At 46.6% G+C, this 21686-nt stretch overlaps 1 protein-coding gene across 15 annotated transcripts in view; it reads left to right on the top strand.

The window, feature by feature from the left end:
* LOC106744253 (forkhead box protein P1) overlaps nucleotides 1-21686 on the top strand; it is a 288763-nt gene that overhangs the window by 247388 nt on the left and 19689 nt on the right. For all 15 annotated transcript variants that reach the window (XM_014618855.1, XM_014618860.1, XM_014618859.1 and 12 more), the window contains 2 exons: nucleotides 20160-20741; nucleotides 21274-21333. In XM_014618855.1, the coding sequence (XP_014474341.1) occupies nucleotides 20160-20741; nucleotides 21274-21333 (642 nt within the window). The remainder of the gene's footprint in view (nucleotides 1-20159; nucleotides 20742-21273; nucleotides 21334-21686) is intronic.

The raw sequence follows: 21686 nt of genomic DNA, 5'->3' as shown, positions 1-21686 counted from the left end.
CGCGCTCGCCCGCGCCACCCCCGCGTAATGGACACGCAAGGTGTCGGCGACTATGCAAACGAAGCCTCTCGACCTTATGGGTGGAGGTTTATGGGTGGGCCGAAGGGAAACGTAATTGTCCGGTGAGCGTTTTTCTTGCAAATTTTCGGCCGCTTTTTGCGCCGCTAATTCCAATGCGTTTCTGATGTTCCGAACAGTTGCGGATGATATTTCCGCGGGGGTCGGAGGGTGCGATTAAAGAGGATGATTTGGAGACGTGCGCACTCGAGAAATTGCGAGAATCCTTTTTAATTGGTGAGTAAAGGACGGGGGGATGGAATTTCGAGCATTAAGGTTGTAGCACAAAATGTGCTCTTTCTCCTCAAGCCGAAGTAATTTTCAAGGTAAACAGAGTTTAGAATTGGACAATCGTATTTAACGCTAAGCTCGCGGTTTATTGTATGGATCGATAAGTTTATCTTTACATGAATTTAATTTTTCAGTGAGAGTAATTCATTGGCTCAAGTGGATCCATAAAGCTCCTCCTTTCCAAGAGATCCGTATTCCCCCTCTATTATCGCCCCGTTAAATCAGAAAAGAGGAAAAAACGTCACAGCGAGCAATAAGATCTCGATGGTGGACGGAACAGCGTATTGATTCGTCCACGACGTAAACGTGGGTGTGTATGTTGGGTGTCCAGTGTGGAAAAAAATTTAATATATCCAAATATATCACAGCAGCAGCAGGCGACGATCGGCCATTCAGAACTCCATAATTTGATATGCAGCGAAATCGGGCGAGAAAGCAGCGATGGGGTGGAAATGGTTTTTAGGGTGAGCACCAAGGTGAGGAAGTATGGAAGAAGGGAGGGAAAGGAGGCCAGAGAAGCCGCAGTTACTGATGGGATGTCCCGAACAGATGTGGGCATTATTCATTACGATTGACCAACGGGCTTCTTTCGACGCCTCTTCTTCGTCTTCGAACGAAAGAAAACACACTATGTCTTCTTAAAGGTCCCACTAGGTCAATTTGATTTCAATAAACAACACCCGCACACGCACACTAGATTTGCGAAACACCGCGTTCTTCTTACGTCCATATTCCTCCACGCGGACCATGAAAGATCGGTCTCTCTCCTCAGATATATCCTCCGCTCTTCCCAACGTAACGGCGTCCACTAAAGGGACGGCCATCCTTCGCCGCCGCCCACCCCTTGACTTTATGGCTTAAACAAAACTTTCCTATATTACGAGTCCGTGAAATATGAATACCCGGCGAAAGCGGGGCCGTTGCTCCTCGAGCGCGCGCGAAGTAAGAGGGGTGGAGGGCAACGTGTGCGCGCGGGGGTGGCTCTGTATGGTCGACGAACAACGAACGCGGGTGAAAGGCCGGTGGGGTGTCAAGGGGAGGTGGATCCGGTCACTTGCCTGCCATTAAGGGAGCCGCGCACTGCCGCTGGCAAACCCAATTTGTTATCGACTTATTGGCCAAATTACTTACTATTACCGCAGATTTATTTCGCGTATTAGTCCCCGGCTACGCCCACTCGTTACGTCTCCATTAATTACCGTCCGCGCGGACTCCGTCCGGCGTTTTGAGCGACGCGCGTGTGCGAGAGCGTGTGTGCGGGCTAAGCTGTTTGAAAGATCCTCGCGATTTTCGTTTAATCTTGTCGCGCGCGCGCGCGACGCCATGTGTTGTTGTTGACTCTGCGCCACGTATCCTTACTATAATAATTCACGTTGATTGACATCGCTGAGTGATACACGAGTGGGTCGAATACCAGTCGATGTCATTTTCGCAACTCAAGCTCTACTTATAGTAATACTCGAAACACATATACATATGCATATATTTAAACACTTGTGTACTTCTTTATATACGCGCGGCGCTCAACGCTATTACTACCTTGATATCACACTCCTTCAACGCTATCCCTTACGATTGCTAACCGAGAGAAAATTCGAAAATTTTTTTTTTTTTGGAAAGGAATATTTTCTTTAATTTTGATACATCAAGATGATATTTTTTGATATTCAAACCGAAGAAACACCTGCTATTTAACATCTTGTTTCCTTCGGAGAATTTACGCACGTGTGATGTAGGAAGCGTAATCTGTATCTTATTCGACTCTCTGTGAAATAAAATCGCGAACTCTCTCCGAGCTACTCGACGCCGACGAGATTCAAATCGGCGAGATTTCCGAGCGACCCTTATGTTTGCAAATTCCTCGATAACTCGCGAAGCCGTTCGCGACTGGGATTATGATTCCCACGGAAACTAAAGTGCTTTGGAAGGAGCCGATGTAACGTCCTGGAAATTCCACAGAGAGGCGCTCTTTACACACGAGCTCGCCCTCTCGGGCTGAACATACAATCAACACACGAGTTTACCTTGAGTATTTTTCAAAGGACGACACCGCGCCGCGTCGAGTCTCTCAATATCGACAAACCGCACCGCCGTCGGCGGGGGAGGCGAGCGGTTATTCTGTAAACAATACACACGGCGACATTAGCGACCCACCAAACAAACATCCGCCTTCGTTTTCTTATCGTTTCAAGCGCGCACTGCGGCTCCGTTCGTCTCTTCAAAAACGCGCAATTGCTGCTTCACGGTCTAAAAGTGGAACATGTGAGGAAGAGGGAGAAGGGGAAGAGAAATTGAGCTGTACTCTAATGTATAAATTATTTAATCTTCGCATCGATACGTAATTAAATACAAAAATTATTTGATCCACGTTTGCGAAATTAGATGAAATGTGCGTAACTTGAGGAAATATTTTATATTATAATGTTCGACAAAATTATTCACTTCGCGCGCGGAGTGGGATTATAATGCGGGGAAATTGGATCGAATTTGGGGGGGGGAGGGGATTTCGGTCATACAATATAAATCGCGAAGTAATTTAAGTATCCGTCGATAGTGAGGTCACAAGTAAAAAATTTGAAAGGGAATACTTTTTTCTCGCATTATTATGTGTCCGTCGTAACATTGCGAGGATATATTCCCACGTCGATTGATAATGTACATATTATCCCCGGCGCTTAAAAATACACCGGCTTAAGCGACTGTAAACTGCTGCTTACCGTTTAATTAATAAACGCGAGGTTATTTCCCGAGAAAGCCACTTCGTTGATCTCGATGAATTATGAAGCCGTCCGTGTGAGTTAATTCGGCGTCTCCTTAGCCCGTTATCGAAAGGGTTGACGTAGGAAAGGGTCTGTTACGGTCGAAGGATATACTCAAGTCGCCAGGAGGACGATAAAATGCGCCACGTGTTACCCAGCACTTGATATTCATGCACGTTCGTCCGTAGCACGTCGAACCTCAACTAACGGGTGCCCAGCAATCTAATAAAGATAAAAAATAACGTCGACTCCTGCTCTATCGAGCGATTCGCACGGGCCGAGACGTCGGTCCCCCCGCTCGCGTTATATTGAAAAATATATATCTCTACCCCGGCGCGCGCTGACCCATTCGTAGGCTGCATATAAACTGCCGCCTTATAGAATCTGTGAGCGGCGTCTTAGAGGTATTCGAATTTTCATACATTCACTGGCCCCTCTACTTCCCCCCTCACTGTTACTTTGCTGTTTCAGTTTTCGTATCTGCTAGAATACATTTTTTTATTTAAGTGAGCGAATGAACAACGCGAAATCTCACGTTTCATTAATTGCAAAAAGTCTCTTTCGTGGAAAAATTCAGTAGTTAGTTGAATGAAAAGTAACTAAGTTATAATTAAGGTTAAAATGGCTAAGTGAAATAAATGGTTGCATAGTATGTCGGATAAGTACATTGAAAAATGGTTGCGATAAAATTTAATATAAATCTTTCGTCGAAGAAAAAACACAGGCGCGAAGTTGAGAATTACTTCGCAACGTGCGCCCTCCATCGAGACTAAACGTCGAGATATCTCGCTAAGTAGTTTGGGTCACGTGCGGGATCGATTCGATAACGGCCTAAATATTTTTACTTAAGCACCCTGTTGGGACCAACGGCCGTTCGGGTACCTCCATTCATGTCTTCATCATTTTCTGTCCCGTTAGAAACAAAGTCCACTCTTGCCCCTGTCCCGGTGACAAAGTGTCCGGTCGTGAAGTCAAATATCGATTGTAAACGAGTGAGACGTTTACGCGTACGTGTGTAACAATTTCAGAGACTCACGTAATACGTTTTCTGATAGATCGATCGTCAGAACGATCGGTTCGGAATCAATGCGGATTAAATCGCACTTAGAAAGCTAAAAATATGCAGATGTCATCATCATGAAAAGATTATTAATCAAACTGACAGAGCTGAGAGGACGTCACTTGGACATCAACGTTGACATATGTACTCGCGATGAGCGGCACTCTTTGTAGACTATGATTCCGCTATTATTTATTTAATGCTTTTCTCCCCTCACTCTTTTTGCCTCTTTCTGTCTCTATTTCTTTCGTCGCTCTATGCGTTAAACAATTATTTACCTAGAAAAGGTCAAGTCATCGAGGATTGCGATGGAAGAGACGGCCGTACAAGATTTCTTCGCATTCGTTCGCTTTCGTATGCGTATGTCCGTGTGAACACAGAGGACATGCCTTGTTTGCACAAATAATTCGAAAGACATGCCTAAAATTGTACGTAATGTGATCTTTTCGAAAAGTTTCTGGCGCGAGCGAGCTCTACTTGTGAATAGCGAGTCATTCTTACGTTTATTCTTGCCAAGAAATTTCAATTGATTGATCGAATACGAATAACCAGGATTTAAATATCATAAGAATTGACTTCACACGTAATCATATGCATGTAATACGGGTTTGTTGTTTCTCTGTTTTCAGGTGAGCTTGTTCTCGAGAATTTCCAAATCATTTCGAAATTTTCTGCTTTTTCGAACACGTAGGTAAGCGAACGCTTATAATAGAAAATAGTTTGAAATTATTAATCATCACGTAACAGTCATCACGATCTCGAATTTTCGAGCTTGCTCAAATTTTTAAGTTGTGCACGAAATAACACGCACACATATTTAGATTAATATTTTTTACAACTATATGCACGAGTAGATGAAATGTTTACTGGCGTCTCTGCGAGGTACAGTTAGGAAACTGTACTGTTAGACAAAAAGAGAAAACACAGGACCGCTGATAAATTACCAGCCGGTCGTCTCGTTGATTCCACGATCGTTCGAATGCGCGATTTGCGATATCCGTGTTCTTTATCGCACACGTAGGAGCACTCGAAAGTCGTATCCACGCAAAAAGGGACGCCCGAGACGCTTTGAGGGTGCTCGAGAAAACAGAATGCGAGGGTTGGCGGCGAGAATCCCGCTACAAGCGGAATAATGTTTATAACGCGCCGTTTCGGAATGGAATTCGAAATTTGTTTCCTTATCGACCATAATTTTCCGGAATCTACACGCGCGAGTGGATTCCGCGGACTATACGTGACGGAACAAAGGGGGGCTGCGAGTAGTTTCGGTTCTCGCCTGGCCGTCCCTCGCACCTTCGTCCCTCTATTGAAAAGCGCTACGATCTGGCGCGTCATCCCCGTGCCCGATGCCATCATTCGTGGCTCCGCGATTCTAAAATTATATCCCTTCTTCGAGGGTGAGCCATCGCGTCGGTGTGCTCTGGTAAATGTTTGAAGAATGACTCCGCGATTTTGTATGTTTCTTTTTGCCGCGCCGCGGGGAAAAGATGTATCGGCGAAATAAACCACGTGTAGTTGTCTAACGACTCGACGATAACAATTGCCCAATTTTCGAGCGATATCTTTAGCAGCGCTGTTTCGGTTTCTTAATGAACTCGTTCGCTTTCTCTATCACGTACAAAGGGGACTCGGCATTTTCCCTCTTTATTTTACGACCACGTCTCTCTCTCTCTCTCTCTCTCTTTCTCTCTTCAATACCGAGCACTGCAACTATTTTCGCGCTAGCACCGTTTAAGGGCATTTTTTTCGCAGATATGGCGAGAGGTATAACCGAATACGGTTCCCGATGCGACGCGTCGTCGTCGTCGGCGCATAAACTTTTCATCGTCGCATCGTACGGCGTATGAAAAAGCGCGCGAGTCGAACAATGAATGATAAGACGTTAAGATGCATCCCCCCGGCGCCGCATCGGGTGTCGTAGCGAGTAGGAGGGGGGAGGGGGGGAGGCGGAAGGATGCCTCACGTGAAATAAGAGACACACACGCGAGCGCATTATGCGAAAAATATGGTAATAATATTGCCGAGGCCAAGCAAAACAGCCCCCTGCATATGAAATATGCTGGATCGCTCGTTCCTGCGCGACCGCGCCGTCTTCCTCTCCTTCTTATTCATCTCGCCGTTCCTCACGCGAGACCTCGACGCGCGACCGCGTTTCGCGTTTACTCCTTTTCTCTTTTTAAAGCACCTCATCTGCCGCGATCTTGAGAGCGCGTCCCGTATCCGGCCGGCACCGCCGACTGAATACAAATGCGGTTTTCGTGCAGCCGCGAGCGGGGGCGGCGACGCAATTCTCGGCGAATTAGCGGCGAAAAGCAGGAGCGGCGGCGGGAGGACGAGAGAGGCACCTCCGCGAGTGGAACGTGATTTACGTGCTGCCGTGACTCGCGTGATTTAAAAATTGCGCGAGCGTATCTGGTCTCTTCGGCGGTCAGGTGTCGGCTTAGTAAATCTCTCGAGGACGGTTGAGGAATTTTCGCCGCGTTCCAATAATCGTCGCGCGAGATCCTCTCCCTTTGATTCCGCCGGTCGGTCGACGCGGGCACCGGAATATCTGCGACTGTGAAGCTCACAGACGTGTATTTTCGCCTCTTCAGCCTCGGATCATTGTCAGGTTATTCACGCATCTCTTTATAAACCCGACTCGCCGGGTGATAAATCGTCGAACTGAAAATATTTTCTGAAAATACCGGGTCTAACAATGTCGTATTTTCCAAAAGAGACGTCGCCAAAATTTAATTTGATTACGTCCGTCGTCTCAGAGAAATCAAATCATCTTTGCGTTATTGATAGTAAACCGATTAAATAAAATCGGTCTAATATAATTTGAAGATAGGCGGCGTTCCGTGCGATCGCATTTTGAGAGATCCAGAGAGGAAGAGAGAAATTACGATACTTTATCACAGAGGATGCTCTTTCGTTTTCATTTTATTCATGCATTATGTCGTTTTTGCACCATTTGCATTTTTTTACGCCCTCTATACCGGTGTTAATATTCAAGGCAGCAAACGGAATGAATATCAAACGCTGTAATTGTTTTAACTCTCCGATATACTATTAGATTTTTTTTGCCTCGTCTAGAAATTATATATATAACATACAGTCTGAAGAAGTAACACAAAATATTCCTTTAATTCCTTTAATATCGTCTGAAAAACACTGTTGGACCAGTTGATCAATTTGTCTTTCGATTATTTGCATTACTCGCGCGCGTGTGTACCAGAAATGATAAAATATATATATTGCATAGAAAGAAAGAGAGAGAGAGAGAGAGAGTATTTAACCTTCAGATACTTTTATAATCCAACACACACACACACACACACACACATACATACAATGACCTCGCTTACATTTTAAAGAGAACTACGTAGAAGGAAGTAATTAAATCGAATAAAAGATATGTCTAAATATACAACCTTACGTCCTTGAAAATAAAATACTCTGAAGTGTGTCCGTGTATGTTTGCGCTGTAAATCGATAATGCACTACAATATACATGATGTGCGGTGTAGCGCGTTTCGCATTATAGATTGTATCTTCATGACGTACTACATACGACGTTCACAATCAGCATAATAAAAGATACGACACGCCGCATACGCGTAAGTCCACGCGGAAGGGTTAAAGAGCTACTTTTAGAAGGGCTATAACCCTCACGTTGAAACTTACATGTTCTTACCCGCTTTTGTGTCGCGACAATACCGAGAAAGATCAATTCCGTGTGAGCTATGTGTCTGTCGTGAACGTTCTTAATTCCCGCTCTGGTGGCTCTATCTTTCATTAGAAAGTAACCACCCCCTCGTTCTGCTTAAAAGGCGCCTTGTACTCTCTTCAATATTCTCGCGCAGCCCTTTTCGCTTCTAATTCCTGAGCCCGGAACAACCTGGCATTTTTCTCACCCTTTGCTCGTCTCTCTTCCTCTCTCGCTCTCTCTCTCTCCCCTCTTCTCAGCCGGCGAGAGACGTACCCTTACGTGGCGCGTGAAAAATATTGGATAATTTTCCGAGTCAGAAAATCCGCTGTTGCCCGACTTAATTGTATCATCAAGAACTCCTCGAGTTCGGCAAGAGACGAGGCTTAAGTAATACCGTACAATTTTTAACCGCAATCTCATCCGATATTCCGGCCGCGTCGGGCTTGAAATTCAAAACGGGTTGACGCCGCCCGAGACTCCGTCCCCAACCCTTTGCGCGCCGTGTTCTTAATCGCGCTTCCTTTTTACGTCACAACCGTTTATCGTTAAGACGACCCTTCTCGGCTGGAGAAAAATACGCGTCGCGTGGAATTACACGGAGATCTCATTAATTGAATGTTGTCGGTACGATAGATCGCAACGATCTTCGAAGATGTCATCGTAGATCCCTATTGCTCTCATCTTTCAAGAGCACCATTACCATACGTGAAAATTGAGCGGACAATAGGATTCTCGATGGAACGATCGACGAAGGGCGTCGTGGACGGCCAATCTTTCCAGTGTATATTCCACCCTCGTAGCCGGGGATGTAGGAATGCAAAAGCGAAGTACTGGAAAAGTGGGGCGGCGAGACGACGGCGGACCGTCGTCGGCCTGACGGACTCTCTCGTTTGTGCAAACAAACCAAAATGGACTGCGAATAAATATGCGTCTACGAGCAAAAGCGAACGCCCGTATGCTGGGTCATGATCCGTCCATGTACGCGGGAACGCGGGGCCTGGGGGCGCGCAGGGATGAGTGAATCGCGTAGTGCGAGGGGGCGGGATACGTCGGGGATTTAGGGACCTTTAATGGAGCTCGTCTGTCCCGCGACTACCAGAAAAGGAATTCGCCACTTTCCATTATTCACTCCGCGCCTCTTTTTTTATCGCGTCGCGCCGCCTTTTTGGGAAAACCGCGCGCGCGGGGGTTGCTCTTTCGCAAGACGGGCTCAATAGTCTCCCGTTTTCCAGCGCTTTACCATCCGGCATTTTCCGTCTCCGAGCGCCGAAATACGCGTCTTGAAAAGTTCAAATTCCAAATGCTTCAAGCGCATTTGATTGAATTAAGGAACTCGGACGAACTGCTCGAACGCGCTGTTCGAATATTTCGAGACGGAAACGGTAAAATCACACTTCAGTTGATTTGTATCCTTATCCTCATTTTTCAATTTACACTCCTTTCTTTTTATTTTTACTTCTTGTAGTGATTCTCCTATTTTCATCGAGATAATTGTACTCTTTTCTTTTCCTTTCTCAGTATCTATCTATCTATCTATCTATTTATTTACGGAAGCTTTTGTTTCCCGCAAAATGGACGAGTTTACAAAAACGTGCGGTACCAGGGCGCATAAAATGACGGATAATTTTTCTGCGAAGGACGTTCCTCCCTATTTTTATATTGTAAATTCGTATTATATATAAATTAATAAATCGGCGTGAATTACTTTTTATTACACGTCAGAGATTACTCGCAATTTAAATTGCAAGTCACATATTTACACGGGATCGATGGGAGCACATTCGAAGAAATTATTCGAAAGAGAGATCGTCAAATTGATTTTTTCGTTCCATTACGTCGCTTTGTCCTCGACACTGAATAGATTCATTCCGTGAGTTCCCTCGCTGACCCTATTTCACGATACTTCGTAGCCGGACGGCGCGATAAAACATGAGATGTTTTGTTTCGCGCGCTGACTTTCGCCATTAGCGCGTAGCTGCCCCCGGCAACGGAGGGAATAAACTTTCGACTACGTTCGCCGAAGAAAATGAAATAAAGGATACATCTGTTTGGTGGAGCATAATTTCCCGTTTCTTGGACCACCCCTGCCTCCGAGCCACGTTGTTGCCAGCCTGCGTTGGCCACAAGTCGTTAATGAAAATCAAACAACGGAAAAATTACATCCACTTGGCGGTAACCATCGTCCCAGTCTTTTCCACCCCTGAGACTTTTCAGGGGCGGTTTTGCCTTCGTCAGCCTTTCCTTTCCTCCACTGCATCAGCGAGGGCTTCCAGCGGCCTCTCTGGTCCACCGTGTTCTCTTCCAGCGGTCTCTTCGTTCTTCCCCCCAGCTTCCCCCCTTCCCCCTTCTCTTCCTCGTTCGGTCTACTCTCCTCGTCCACCCTTCGTTAATCTACTGTATCTTTGCGAAAATGGAATTAATAGAAGTCGTGTTTGCCGCTGCTCGATATTACAATATCGCGTTCGGTGTAACGGGGAAGTCTAACGCGGTGTTCGTACAACTACAACGGGGAGTCTAAAAACTGTTGTTCCTTCGTGGTGGTGTTTGAGCTGCCCTTTTCGGAAAATGAACGTAAAAGAGCACTTTAAGCGTGAAGTACGTCGTCGGGGTGGTTTCGCGAATCTTCCCTCCCGACTTAACTAACTTTTCCTATCGCGTTTATCGCCATTCGTGAAACTTGCACGCGTAAACTAATCGGATTTTCAATTTTTGTCCGCGTTGGAGGATCTCTAAGAAGTGGGAGAACTTCGAGAATAAAACTCAGCCTTGGAAGTTCGATATGCTTGAACATTTCAAATGATTCTCCCTTAATCACGCGAAAGCGCGCGCGCGTTTCAGACGCGTTGGCGTAATAGCAGTATTATCACGACAATTGACTTAATTTAATCAAAACGGGGGCGGGCGCTGGAGATCCGAGCGCGGGTATCCCGTCGACCCCGTGTGTTTTTTGCTTTATTCCTTTGGCAAGGAAGCCACGAGATCCGCCAGCCGGAAAGTCAGGAGCGAAGAAAGGTCTCTTCATAATTCAAACGGCCACTAATTGATACTGAATTATTAACCGGAACGAAAGTAAAACACGGCCTTCTCCGGCGCGAAGAGATTACCTGGCCATTGCCTAAGGATCCATCTGGTTGCCGGTTTCCTGGAAGAGGAATTTTAAACATTGTTCCAACAGAGAACAACAGATTGTCTCGTACGAATGACGTTTGACTTGGCTAGTCGAAAGTCATCTCGCTGTTTCTTCGCTTTAATGCACGAACATCTCGTCAGTTATAATTATCATTATTATCTATTTTAATTATCAGTGAAACCGCTGTTTTACTGATTCAACCGACTGACGTTTACACTGATGCGATTCACGAGAGGAAGGTAGCGCGCGCCGGTGCTAGAACACAGTGCGTCTAACTTGGTTTCTTATACCGGCGTTTCCGGCCGCATGCACATATCTCACGGAAACGGGAGAAGAAACCGGAGACCGGCCGCGGTGCGACGCACGTACGACGTTGCACATTTCGCGATGCGCGCGGGCTCGCTGAACCGATGGATGTAAGCAAACCCGCAGAATGTCGGAATTACTCTCTCCGATGCACCCTCTGTTCCCCGGCTTCTCTGTTATCCCGTTCTCGTTCTCACCCTCCGTCCCAATGCTCGGCCCTCCGCTCGCGTCCTTCGCTCGCGCACGGGCTCGTTTTCTCGCCCCCTTCGTCTCTTCGACAGCTCTCTCTCTCTCTCTCTGGACAGCTTCGACCTTCTGTATCTCGCCTACCCAGCTGCGACAATCCCACCTCTATGCGTTAATTCCTGTACACACAGACAGCGGATACCTCCACGGGCAACGTTTACCTTGCATAATGCCGGCGATCTTTGTTTCTTGCCGAACGCGCCGCGTCCGTCCGTCGCGTATTTCGTGCGGCGAAAGGCTGTCACTTTTCCACAAGGCCTCCTACGGCGTTTATAGCGCACGCCGAGAGCACGGCAAACATATTTAATACTCGCACAAATATTTTTTTCCCCGCTGACAGCCAACGTGTTAATTATTCTCCGTGATTATCGTTCGAGATACCAAGGCGCGTTGCGACTCGGATTAATTGTTCTTCGCTATTGCCTCATGTAGAGAAGAGTTTTTCAAACTGAGATACTTCCATCTAATGTGATCGATTGATGTGGGATTAATGTTGCAAAGTAATATAGTTCTTCGGCGGGTTCAGAAATCGTTCTTTTTTTCTCGCGGAAAAGATTTTGTGTTCTTGCCATTGCCAGTCGTAATTTGGATGCTACTTTGAAGCTCTTAAGGATAGTTTCCGTCTAATTACGTGGCCTATCTAAACTGTTAAAAGTCTACTTTGACGATATTGACACTTGATATTTTAGGTCTTCGCGATGTTGAGAAATATTTAATTGAGCTTACGGGTTAGTGTCGCGCCCTTCATGGATTCGTTTCGGACGTCTCGCGAATATTTTAGTTCACTTCTTCCGGATGAGGAACGAGAATAAGAAACGACCCAAAACTTAAGGACACTGAACTTAAGGAAACTTAAATACACTGACACTTATTAACTTCTCCCTTTAATCTTTCTAATTTTACGGATTTTATTTTAATGCTATCTTCAGCAAACTGTGTTTTGCTAAAACAGCGAAAACGGACATTTGAGAAATCGTCGGGAACGAAGTAGGAGTAAATTATACCAGAATTGACATTTTTCGAATCTATTTTGCTACCTTAGCTCCTACTGTAGAATTTAACATAGAGCGGAAATTCCGACTCGGGAACGCGAAACGTTCATTATTTGTGTCGTCGAGGAATGTTGACGCGCTCAGCGCGGGGCGATCGTTAACGATGACGATAATTCGATTGGGAATTTTTCTAACGATCGACACGTCCGAGACGGCGCGTCGGACGATCGGCAAACTCTGGAAGGCCGCCGCGGAATCGTGGCGGACGGAGGTTAGCGAATCGTGCTAATTGATACCGATGGAAGGGCGCTCCTACATTGTCAATCGAGAGAATCAGCGCCGATAGAAGTCCCGTCCGGGGTCGTCATCGTGATCCGTTCGGTCGCGTCGCTGCACTAAAATAAACCTTTGAAAACGAGTGGCGGCGCCGGCCAGGTAACTCCGGGGACTGCCGTAGCGAGAGGGCTTCCGGGGGCAGGGGAAGGGGAAGGGAAGGCGGAGGAGGTCGACGGCGATGAGTCCGAGTTTTTGAGAGGCTGACGAACCAATCACGGGGCCATCTATAATGTACACAGCCCGTTAACGATTGAGACCAGAGACATTCCGTGCGCTTGGTCCTAGCCATTCTCCAAATATCCGCCATGGCTAGTCAATCGTCCCAGGAACCTGCCCGCACCACAGTCTCTCCCACCCCCCTAACCTCCCTCCGCTCCGGCAATTCCGTCCCTTTTCTCTTTTCCGCAGCCGGGCACGTGAAGCGTTCGTCGGACCGTCGACCAAAACGGACGCCCACGGAATCGTTAATTCCTCTCAATATTGCACGTCCTTTTCAAAAGCCACGTCAAGTCACCGCGCGACATCCCTTCGTTGCCGGAATGGCGTAAGTGGTTTCTCTCTCCCTCTCTGTGCCTCGCCTCGCGCGATTATTTTCTCCGAGACGGACGTTTGCGACGCGCGGACGGGAAGAGTGCGAAGTTCGGGCCTCGTATTTTTACGGCCGGAGTTCCCCGTTGAAAGAGCCCGTCTAATTACACAACGCCAATTCGTCGGGCCGACGGCGTCGTCCGTCCGCAGTCCTCACCCCCTCAATTGGGCGCGACAACTCGGAAGCTTTCCGCTCGCGAGCAGACACAGATTAATAACGCGATCCTCTGTCGCGTGTATTTCTTAAGGAAAGGAGACGCAAATTGGACGAACACACTTTGTCGAGCAACGAGACTCGACTTTCTGAAAATTCATTGGCGAAACCCTTCGTCACGTTCATGTATTTACACTGAGAGAAATTCTATATTTTTGCCCTCAACTATATTCTTATGGTTTTAACCGCAAAGATTAACGCGTCAGTTGTTCGCGAGAACATTTCTCCTCTCCGCTTGTTTATTATTCCCCGAATTCCCACTCTCTTCGAACACTCGGCGGCGACAGGGACTGTTGGAGTCTGCGGGATAATTTGTATTCCACATTTCTCGCGAAACGATGGGGACGTCGAACATTCGTGTCGCGCGCCTGCTCCCTTTCCCTCCGCTCACCCCCTTACGCACGTCCGTAAGACTCTTACGCACACATCCCGGGCCAGCGAGTAACGTCTGATTATGCGAGCGCATGGCTGCCCGTAACACGATTTAATATTAAAATATTATGACAAACGTCAACAGGAGGCTGGTGTAAAGAGACGCACTTCTGATTGGCCCGCGACCGCGTGAATACGAAACGAGAGACAGGGACACCTCTCCAGCCCTTGTTTTGCCTTTCGCTACTATTCCCTTTTTGCTTCCGCAACTGAAGTTCAGAAGAGAATTCCAGCAGATAAAGCGGATAACCGGACCAGGTGCTAATCCGGCTGAGTGAGAATGTGGTCTTCCGGTTTTTAATTCCATTATGCCTTTGTAGCTCGGGGAAGGGCTCCGCGGAGCATCGGGTGAAAACCATCACGCGCGTACAAATATTATAATACATTATAACAACAGAATTTATATATATATAATATCTACTTCTCTCATTTCAACGTACACGCAATGCGAATTTCATCAAATTCTTTTCACCCCACAACCTCCCTTAAAGCGGAATAACTTTTGATCTAAGCTCTGAATTACTGTACACATTTTTCGTGTCATTTTTAAATGCAACGCAGATCATTTCGTAATTTTCTCATAATTTTTTTATTATTTTGAGATACGAACAATATATCCTCAAGCCGGAGCCTCTCGAGACTCATTCTGAAACGTCGATACGCATCTGATGAAACGCGCGGTAAAAGGGCCGCGTCGAAACGGGTAAGATAGGTTTGCCAAATAGGCGGGATATATCCGATGCAAAATACAAATAAAGAATCGGCATCGAATCTGATTTGGATTCATCGTGCAGGCGGATCGTCGACGCCAGTGTCGATTTAAACGTTCAGCTCTTTCCGCCGGCTTTTTTGTTCCCATGCGGAGGCATCTGTAACGCGAGCGAGCATGCACACACGTATAGCCGCCGAACGAGACTCGATCCACGCAGTTTAGTTCGCGCATCGTCGACATGCAGAAAAACGCGCTGAATAAACACTCCTGACAGCGTGCTTGGTAACGAGTTTAAAATCTAACGATACCCCATCGGTTTAAAACACGGCCGACTCTCTCGCCGGCTATCGAACAATCGCCTACACAACAGAAATTTCGATACCCCGTTTTGTATTCATTTCCCTCCTATCGGCTGATATTGATATCTTTCCCTCTTTCTACCTTGTCGAACGGTTACAAAACGATTGGCGCCGATTGTTCGTTATTAAATCACGACAATCGTGTCGTTAAGAGGCTATATCAAATCCCGGTATCGTGCAGAATGCATGATTTCCACGAATTCTCTCTCTCTCTCTCTCTCTCTCTCTCTCTCTCGTTCAGTGCCACGAATATCGCGTTTGATGGATCATTAAAATTGTAGAACTATCCGGGAAGTCATTTCCTTTTTTACTGTCATTATATCGTACAAAAATTCGTCGTACAATTCTCTATTTATATTTGCGACTTTATTCGTTTTCGCCGTTCGTTTCGGAAACGTCACTAACGAAAGCACAACGAATTCTCCGAGCCATTTCACACGAGAGCGAAGTCGCCTGCAGCGTAACATTGACGAAACTGACTGATATTAGACCGCGCGATGGACGCGACAGGAAACACTAGTGAGTCAGAGTTGGCTAAATATCATCTTCGCGACCTTCCACCCTCCACTCAGTCGATGAAGCGGAAGACGAGGCGCAGCGGAAAGTTCGCCAACGAGGAGAACCGAAAGTATCACGACGAGGGTGTACACAAGGAACTCATATACAGCCATGGGGAGTTTCGGCACAGTAGGATACCGCGACGGCGGAGAAAAGTAGGGACAAGGGGAAGAGGGGGGGCGGAGGGATAAATCCAAACAGTAAACACGGAGCGGAGCTCGCGGGGCGGAACGTTGGTGAAAATTCTAATATATAAAAGATATGAGAGGCCGCGAGAGGGGGGGTTGAACTCGAGGAAGCCTCCGGGATTCAAATAAGTGGCGTTACCCGCGACGAGGATCGGGGGTGGAAGGCAGGGGTCGAAGGAATCTGAACAGCCAACAACAAGCGCGCAGCTTCCGACCTTTATTTAACCTTTTCTTAAAAGAGTCTTAGGAGTCCCTCTTATCTGCAGTCGATGGCCCTCCAACGTCGGCTCTTATACTTTCATTCTTCCGCACTCTTATATCTCTTTCCTTTGCTGCCCGTGTACACACGTNTTTCCCCCTTTTTTCCCCCCCCCCCCCCCCCCCCCGACGAAAATCCCTATACATTACAGCGACGAGTAACGAAAATCGCCACCCCTTCCGCGCGGTTGTCGCGGTTATAAGTTTAAGATTTCACGTTTCTTTGTTAAAAGAAAAAGAAAGGGACGAAAGAGAGAGAGAGAGAGAGAGAGAGAGAGAGATGCGGGGTCGGCATTAATTAACGAATTAAAGGACGACCGTACGAGAAACGGAGAGACAAGCCGAAAAGTGGATTAAACCAGTCCTGCTGATTGTCGCGTCTTATTAATTGAACGGGCAAACAACGTAGCTCACCATTTGTCCCAGCATGCGCGTTGTTTCTCACTTTGTTCGATAATTGAAAAATAAGAATTCTTATATTTTGGAATGATATTTTTTTTTTTAGGCTTTCATGGTGTGGAGAAACACTTAAGCTACACTCCACAACTTTTTTTCGAGGAAAATTTTACTGTCAATTTTCCAAAACTTGATGATCTTTCCCGATTGGTCCCTCTTCATCACTCGGAGACCATCAAGTAAAATTTTCCGCGAAAAGAACATTTTGGAATGTAATCTTAATCCGGCTTCGGAATTAGCGCCGCGTCCTTCATGAATCTGTTTCCGACGTTTCGTGAATATATCAGTTCATTTCTTCGGGGTGAAGAACGACCTGAAAATAATGTAAGAATTCTTCCGTTTGAATTCGTTTTCGAAGAATGCTAGTTTTTGTGATACGATTTATGATAGCGGTTACATTCGACGTTGATAATCATCAGTGTGTCTATCGCGTGCAGAAATGAGCTGTATCCATGCTGCAAATTGCACAGCTTAACGATAACGTAACGCGAAAATATGAAAGCCATTATTCGACGTTCGGGACTCGCGTAGTTACGGTGACGGACGGGGAGGGGTGGAAGGGAACGAATTTGGAAGGATTTTCCGGTGCGCACACATGCAAAATTCCGCGCGACGCGGTGCGATGTGCCCTTTCTTCTGTTTTTCTTCGTCGCCTTCTGACCCCCCGCCGCGTCCTCTCCTCCTCCCTTTTCTTTCTTTCCTCTGCCTCGCAGACTTCGGGCCGAAGCGCCACGCGTTGGTGCTCCTGACTAAACACTGATAACGCGCGCCGCGGAATTTCTTTGCATGTTATAAACATACGTAATCGTACACAAATAAGATTAGCATAGGACTCGGCGTGCTGGATTTGCAAAAGACACACGGCCTTCCGCCCGAGAGACAATCGTTTCGTAGCGCCGTGAAGGCAAACGTATTTTAAATTTATCTTCGCCGACGTCTTCCGTGGCTCGCGAGTTGCTCGCATCACAAGAACCCGAGAGCCCCGGTTGATCAAATTGCTCAGACGCGGCTGGAATCATTAATCAAATGTCGGATAATTTCAATTATGTCTATATCCGAGTGATATGCAAAACCGAGTCGAGCCAATGAATGCGGCAATTTCGAATATTTAAATTTAACGCGCAGAGTTTTGCGTAGTCGCGGCTCCGTCGTGTGTAACTCGATTTTCAAATTATGTCGACGAACGAATTTTTGCATAACATCGTTCCCATCTCAGCCGCGCGGTTGTGCAAAATATAATTATGGAATACATCATTTGATTGTACGTAGCGCAACGTCGATCGTTCGTGGGGTTTCACGACCAAATACGCGATCGCGTTTGTGACGAGAGAGTGTGCGATTGATTTTTATCGATTGAAACACGATCTCGCGAGAGTCGATGATTCAAACTTTCGCGCTATTTGACGTTGCTGCAGTCCAGTTTTATAGTTTCGGGAAAAATCGTGACACATTTACTTTCCTCCGTGAAGAAGACGCGAAGAGACCGAAGAAGAATTCGCGAAGAAAATTAGGGATTTGTTTCGCAAAACTTTAACAACTATACGTTGCAGCGTTGCTGAACCGTTAAATCGCGTCACACCGCGACCGATCCGCGCGAGTGTGAATAGGTAAATGATGACGGAATATTTTCGCGGAATAAACATATATATCGAGAAATGCGTACGAGCGTCTTCGACAAGCTGTTTCGCTATCCTGTTGCCCGATGGATCTCTTGGATCGATAAATATTTGCACAAGCAATGCATTCCGAGACACGTGTGTTTGTGGCAATTACTTTGTTGCGCATGATTGTTTGTTATGCAATTCGGCTCTGGTGACGGCACGAAGTGCAAGGCCGAAGTGTGCGGACGAATTGGAAATACTTGTTTTAAAGCGAATGTGTCTTTTATTTATTGATATAAGCGACAACACGTAATATAAGCGATAAGTGTTTACAAGGACGAGCAATTAGTCAGAGCGATGTACAAGAGATGTATTCATCGGTTTCGCTAAAAATATCGACGAACGTTTCACTTGACGTAACGCGCATAAAATAAAATCTTCGCGCATAATTTGCTTTATAATGTTATTTTTAACGCAAGAGGAGCCTTTATATTCTGCGATTGAATGTCGGAATTCTTAATCCTTCGCCGTAAAGCGACGGCGCGATAAGGTGCCCGCTGCAGAAATGCGTTAAATATTTCAGTCGCTTTAACATTATAGCTCTACATCTGCCGAGAATAATCTTGGATTTGAGAAGCACCGCATGCGCCTCGGTGGCGTTATTATAAGAGACAGCTATATGCCAATATACGCATATATAAAATATATTGATCGTCATTGCGCAAATCCTTTTCGACGGCGCAACGGGAAAATAAGATCCAGTTAATTCCACGGAAGGTAGCTCTGGAGATAAACGAGCGGTAATCAATTTCTCAGGAACCAGGAATTTGTCTAATGCCGTACCTATTATATCATATAATAACACAATAATAACGGAGAACTCATCGAGATATCTGGAACGCTCACGAAAGTTTCGACCCTCGATCGTTCCCTACCGTAGAGCCGAGACGCGAACGGAAGAGAGGCTGGGATACTCGGTTCCGCCTTTACACTCGACAATCTGCTTGATGATAGAACTTAATAAAACAAATCCCGCTGTGTAAACAGCCGAGGAGACTCGAGCCAGCCGACGTCATTCAGACAACAGCGAGTTTTCCTTCGAGCCAGCCAATGATGACGGAGCAGCCGAGCTCTGGTCCGCTCGAATACCATTAGATAAGATCAATATTGTTCAAAATACGGTAGAAGTTTAACACATGTACATTATGTGGCATTTATATCATGAATATTCCGCCCGGGGCTGCTCTCTGCTCCTCCTCTCACCCCCTTTTACGTGATGCCGCGTCCTACTGTCTCTTTCTCCTTCTCTCTCTCTCTCTCTCTCGTTCCACCCTCGTCTTATCTTGTAACTTTCCGCTACGTAAATATCGCCGATCTGTACCCCCCGATACTCGGAGTGTCCTTTCGACAATGTTGCACGACAACGTGTCACGATCTCGCCTCGTCATTGCCATCCGACGATACGGACAATAATGAGAGAGATTATTTATATTTGCCACGGTTCTACTGCTAAAAGCAAACTTCGCCAAAGGAAAGGTAGACCAGCCGAGTCGCGATTGTAAAGATATGCTATTTAGTTATCGTGGGAGGATATATAAATGTTTAGCGTGTAGTGATCTCCGGACTCTAACATTAAGTAGTACTTTTCTTGGCAAGTGGGTTATGGAAGGATTATAATATCAGAGTTCTGGGATCAGGGATTCTCGTTCGGCGGGAGGGTAGATTCACCGCGTCACTATACGCTAAACATTTGTGTCTCCTCACGATAACTAAATAATATATCGCTACCGTGATTTGGTTTTAATCGGTCGGTTTTTCCTTTGATGAGAAAGATCGCTTCTTTTTGTTAAGCAACACGCTACGTATACGTGTACGCTAGACAGTCTTTGATCGAGCTCTCGATCTCCATTTTCGTATTGCAGGCTACTTCGCTGTTCGCAGCCCTGAAGCAGCAGCAACAACAAGCGCGCGACAGCGTCTTCTCGTCGCGGGATCGCGAGTGCCGCGACAGGGAGCGCCTGCAGGCGACGCGTAGCCGCGATTCCGGCAGGGGAAACATAGGAGAGACTGGCGGTGGCAGCGGCGTTGCTGATCAGCAACAGCAGCAGCAGGAGCTCAGCATCGAGTACCAAAGCAATGGGAAGCTCAGTCCCGCTGGACACGCAGTGACAGCAGCACCCATGACCCAGCAAAAGCAGCCGATCATCACACAACAGTCGCAACAGCCCAGCTCGGGGGCACCAGGGCCCCAGCCTAGTCCACATCAGAGTCCGCAGGCCCCGCAGAGGGGTTCACCACCGAATCCTTCCCAGGGCCCGCCACCCGGAGGCCCGCCAGGGGCTCCTCCGTCGCAGACTCCCTCGCAGATGATGCTCAGCTCGGCAAGCGGCCTCCATCAGATGCAACAGCTGCTGCAGCAACACATACTCAGTCCCACCCAATTACAGTCTTTCATGCAGCAACACACGTTGTACCTGCAGCAACAGCAGCAGCAGCATCATCAGGTGAACTCGTCGCTCGTGCACGGAAAAGAAAGAACTCGTTTCGATTGCAACTTAGGGTTACCAAACGTACTCTTATTTTTTACATATCGAAGCCAAATTCTTCTTCGATGCGGTTCCGAACGCAGACGTAGTGCAGTAAGAGAATTTGCTTTCGGAAAATAAGTTCTTTTATCACGGCTATCTGTTTCATCGAGCGCAGCGTCAGTTGCGTTCCAAGATGCGTAAAAGAGTGCAGAGAAAAAGTTCAAGCCGCAGAAATCTGCAGGAAATTCGAATAACGCCTTCCACTTCCGGTTAGGGCAGATTTTGATTCGGGCGCATCCGTTCCTACACATTTTTCTATTACGACTGTTGGCTTTGAGAAGAATCGGCAACTCAGTCACGTTGAATGCAACGATAATGTAATAATGCATTTATGCATTCACCGTGTGTTGCATTTAATGCGATCGAGGTTGCCGATTCTTCTCCGATCGCGATTAGATTAGAACTCTCTCCTTGATAAATAAATAATATTGATCGTTCGATTGCGCAGGATTCATCCTCCGATCATGCATCTAACCAGGAACGATTCGGCTACTTCTCTTTAAAGAACGTAAGTAGAATTTTTGCACTTCCGCGTTCGTCACCCACGCCGCGTCGTCAAATTCACCCTCGGTTGAATAAACTGAACGGAAACACAAAGGAAACCTCTCGTGCGGAAGCTAATCTTAAAAGAGGTTTTGAATTTCGGTGTACGTGCGCGCGCGCGATTCGCGACCGACATACTGTGGGAACTTCGATGCTGTAGCGAGAGGGTTGATACTTGGTCTGTGTAAACAGGTAGTCCCTTCTATATCGTTACGATAACAATACACATCGCGCGAAGCACTTTTGCTATCCAGCCATAATGTTATCCCGGCGCCTACGATCCAATAAGCACTCTGATATTCTTTTTCAAAAATACCA

The sequence above is a fragment of the Dinoponera quadriceps genome, unplaced genomic scaffold (assembly GCF_001313825.1).
Source record: "Dinoponera quadriceps isolate SergipeBrazil2010 unplaced genomic scaffold, ASM131382v1 scaffold707, whole genome shotgun sequence".
In the NCBI taxonomy this organism is placed as follows: domain Eukaryota; kingdom Metazoa; phylum Arthropoda; class Insecta; order Hymenoptera; family Formicidae; genus Dinoponera; species Dinoponera quadriceps.
The sequence above is the reverse complement of the archived record's forward strand: the minus strand, read 5'-3'. Positions and strand labels throughout refer to the sequence as shown.